Source organism: Lolium rigidum, chromosome 1 (genome assembly GCF_022539505.1).
Source record: "Lolium rigidum isolate FL_2022 chromosome 1, APGP_CSIRO_Lrig_0.1, whole genome shotgun sequence".
NCBI classification, from domain to species: Eukaryota; Viridiplantae; Streptophyta; class Magnoliopsida; order Poales; family Poaceae; genus Lolium; species Lolium rigidum.
In genome coordinates this window covers 357,046,334-357,050,318 of record NC_061508.1, presented here as the reverse complement: position 1 = coordinate 357,050,318, position 3,985 = coordinate 357,046,334, and the positions used below count along the sequence as shown (strand labels likewise).

Below are 3,985 nucleotides of genomic sequence, written 5' to 3'. Positions count from 1 at the left end.
CCGGACAGCGAGCGCAGGCCCCGCAGGAGACCAGACAAACATGGTAGATATAGATGACCTCAGGAAAGCAGAACTCATGCGCGGGTCCGCACGCCAGACTTACACGATCGGGAGATATACATACATAGTCGCAACATCTCGCAGCATACGATCGAGGGTAATACATAGTCGCTCTATTCCGCATTCGATTCAGAGCTCAAGATACCATGAGCAGGATCGCGATCTCATGGTCCGGTCTTGGTCCATGCTTAGTCCTCATGGCAGCAACCCTGGCACTGCTCATCATCCAAGCGCAGGGCATCACCAGGCACTACGATTTCAATGTATGTGTCTCCATCCTCTCCTCTCTTGGTAATCTGCAGCGAGAATTTCTCTCGCGCATGCTGTTCTCTCAATCAGTGCTGAAAACCCTTGTGAATCGAGATGTGCAGGTGCAGATGGCGAACATGACGAGGCTGTGCCGCACGAAGAGCATCGCGACGGTGAACGGGCAGTTCCCGGGACCGGAGATCATCGCGAACGAAGGCGACAGTGTCCACGTCCGCGTCACCAACAACATCGCCCACAACATGACAATTCACTGGTATGCTCGATGCTCCGCTGACCTAACGCATACACAGTATACTACTCCCTTCAATCTACGGAGTATATATACTAAATAACCGTAGTGGTGTTTTGGAACATGGGGGCATATGCTCCCTTTATTTTGAAATTCATCTTAGATATTTTTTGAATTTCAAAAAAATCGAAACGAAAAATTTGCACGTACATATTCACGTGCTACGCGCTCACAAAGTTGTTTCATAAAAAATGGACTTCTCATGTGACGTTTGTAAAAAAGATAAAACTCAGTGCTAAAAATAATGCTTTTTACAAGATAAATTTTCACTTTTTTGCATAGGCAACAAAATATATTATTTTTTCGTGAAACTTGACAAATGCACATATATTATGTAGATGTACATGTAGAATTTTTTCTCAAATTTTTTTGATAACTCGAAATATAATTTTTTGGTATAGGGAGCATACGCACCCTGGAGCTGAATTGAATTTCCGTGAGTTAGTATAACTTTATACAACACTTACTATGGGAGTAGGAGAGAGTAATTTTATAAGCTTTCGTAGTATGAATGCTCAGCCATTCTGTCACAGGCACGGGATCCGGCAGCTGCGGTCGGGCTGGGCGGATGGGCCGGCGTACATAACGCAGTGCCCAATCCAGACAGGCCAGACGTACGTGTACAAGTTCACTATCACCGGGCAGCGCGGCACGCTGTGGTGGCACGCGCATATCTCGTGGATCCGCTCCACCGTCTACGGCGCCATCGTCATCCTCCCCAAGCTCGGCGTCCCCTACCCGTTCCCGGCACCTCACAAGGAGGTCCCAATCATCTTCGGCGAGTGGTGGGCGGCGGACACGGATGACGTGATTAACCAGGCGCTCAAGGTGGGCGGAGCCCCAAACATCTCCGACGCATATACCATTAACGGCCTTCCTGGACCGCTCTACAACTGCTCTGCCAAAGACACGTTCAAGCTGACGGTGATGCCCGGGAAGACGTACCTGCTGCGCCTCGTCAACGCAGCGCTCAACGCCGAGCTCTTCTTCTCGGTCGCCAACCACACCCTCACCGTCGTCGAGGTCGACGCCGTCTACGTCAAGCCGTTCACCGTCGAGACGCTGGTCATCTCCCCGGGTCAAACCGCCAACGTCCTCCTCGCCGCCAAACCGGTCGACCCCAGCGCTATCTTCTACATGTCCGCCACGCCCTACTCCGTCGTTCGACCCCCCGCATACTTCGACAACACCACCGTGAGCGGCATCCTCGAGTACCAAAACCCTGGCTCGCCGCCTTCTGCATCAACCTTCCACAAGGACTTGCCGCTCTTCAAGCCGACCCTGCCGCTCTTCAACGACACAGACTTCGTCACCAGCTTCACGACCAGGCTCCACAGCCTCGCCACGCTGCAGTACCCGGCAGACGTGCCGCGGTCCGTGGACAGGCGGTTCTTCTTCACCATCGGTCTGGGCACGCTCCCGTGCCCCAAGAAGACAACATGCCAGGGGCTCCATGGCGCCAAGTACGCAGCCGCCGTGAACAACGTCTCCCTCGTGCTCCCTTCCAAGGCGCTCCTGTCGTCGCACTACACCGGCAAGTCGAGAGGCGTCTACGAGTCAGACTTCCCGGCCATCCCGGTCTCGCCGTTCAACTACACAGGAACGCCGCCGAACAACACCAACTTAGCCACGGGGACTAGGCTCCTCGTGCTGCCGTACAACACCTCGGTGGAGCTGGTGATGCAGGACACGAGCGTAATTGGGATCGAGAGCCACCCCATGCACCTTCATGGCTACAACTTCTTTGTGGTCGGGCAAGGGTTCGGCAACTATAACCCGACTAACGACCCAACCAAGTTCAACCTCGTCGACCCCGTCAAGCGGAACACCGTCAGCGTGCCAGCCGGCGGTTGGGCGGCCATTCGCTTCCTTGCTGATAACCCAGGTAACCATAGTTATAATTATACAATCTACACGTGTGAAACACAAGCCCAAAGAACCAAATTCGTCGATATTTATGTATGTATGCCTTTGTGCAGGTGTATGGTTCATGCATTGTCATTTCGAGGTGCATTCGACGTGGGGGCTGAGAATGGCATGGCTGGTGCTGGACGGGAGCAAGCCAAACGAGAAGCTGCTCCCACCGCCCTCTGATATGCCCAACTGCTAGATGGATATAATTACTCCCTTTGTTTATACTTACTTTGCGTTACAGGTATAGTCAAAGTTGAACTTATTAAGTTTGACAACAATATGGAAAAAATTATGAACAACCATAATACCGAAGGCATCAGTGTGAAAGTATAGTTTATGCTGATTCTAATCCTACAGATTTTACATTATAATTGTTAATATTTTACTTTGACTAAACCCAAAACACAAACTAATTGTGAATGGAGGGAGTACTTCTGATCTGGAAAAACACTAAAATCCACTAATAAAGCTTTAAACTATAACCCGCAAAAAAAGCTTTAAACTATACAATTAATCTTATATCGACATTAGAAAGGCACACACAACATGCAATAACTTAAGGAACATCGGTGGGGTAGCGGTTCTCGAGCCATCAATGATTGGTGAACCGGCGGATCCATTTGCAACTCCTTTGGAAATATTACCTGAGTGGTACTTCTTTCCCGTGTTTCAAATACTCCGTACGGTACCCAATAAGTTATTGGGCGTTCTCTTAATGGTTTCTGTGCCAACAGGCTTATTGACAGTACCCTTTCTAGAGAATGTCAATAAATTCCAAAATCCCTTTCGCCGCCCAGTAGCTACGACCGTTTTTTTAATTGGTACTGCAGTAGCTTACCGTTGGAAATTAATAGGCTTTGGCAGGATAGACGTTTTGGCACCTGAGAGCATATGCTCCTGGTTCTTCAAACGCGTTTTAAACATCATTTAAATTTTAGAAAATTCTGACAAATTTTTTGGTGCATACATCTTGACATTCGATGTCTATATAACAGCAGAATGTAAAAGACCACCCAACTCTGCTAATAAATTTTAAACTATACAATTAATTCGATATCGACATTTGAAAGTAACGCACAACATGAAACAACTTAAGCAACATCCATGACAAGTATCCAGAACGATGTCTTTTTTTTTGATAAAGGAGCATTGCCCCAGCCTCTGCATCAATAGATGCACACGGCTTTCTTTATTAAAATAAAGTATCAAGTCACGATAGATCCATAATCACTTATTACAATCACGGGAAAGCTAAGGTCGATACATAAATCAACCAGCTGAAAATATGGCAAATAGAGAAGCTATGCATTTGCTATTCTATTAAGATGCCGCCACCCAGTAGCCTGGAAAAAGAAGTCCTGAGCAACCGCTAGCATCCGGTTGCATCCAATAACCATAGCCTCCCGCTGTTCCACAGGGAGGAGTAAAACTCATTGCTGGATTGAATGAGCA

The 3,985-nt window shown here is 48.2% G+C and overlaps 1 protein-coding gene across 1 annotated transcript; it reads left to right on the top strand.

Moving 5' to 3' along the window:
- The first annotated feature begins 217 nt into the window (after positions 1 to 217).
- LOC124684681 (laccase-4-like) lies at positions 218 to 2,800 on the top strand. The gene is made up of 4 exons (XM_047218952.1): positions 218 to 323; positions 432 to 583; positions 1,153 to 2,504; positions 2,599 to 2,800. The coding sequence occupies exons 1-4, from the start codon at positions 258 to 260 to the stop codon at positions 2,727 to 2,729; spliced, it is 1,701 nt and encodes a 566-aa protein (XP_047074908.1). The 5' UTR covers positions 218 to 257; the 3' UTR covers positions 2,730 to 2,800.
- Positions 2,801 to 3,985: the final 1,185 nt, after the last annotated feature.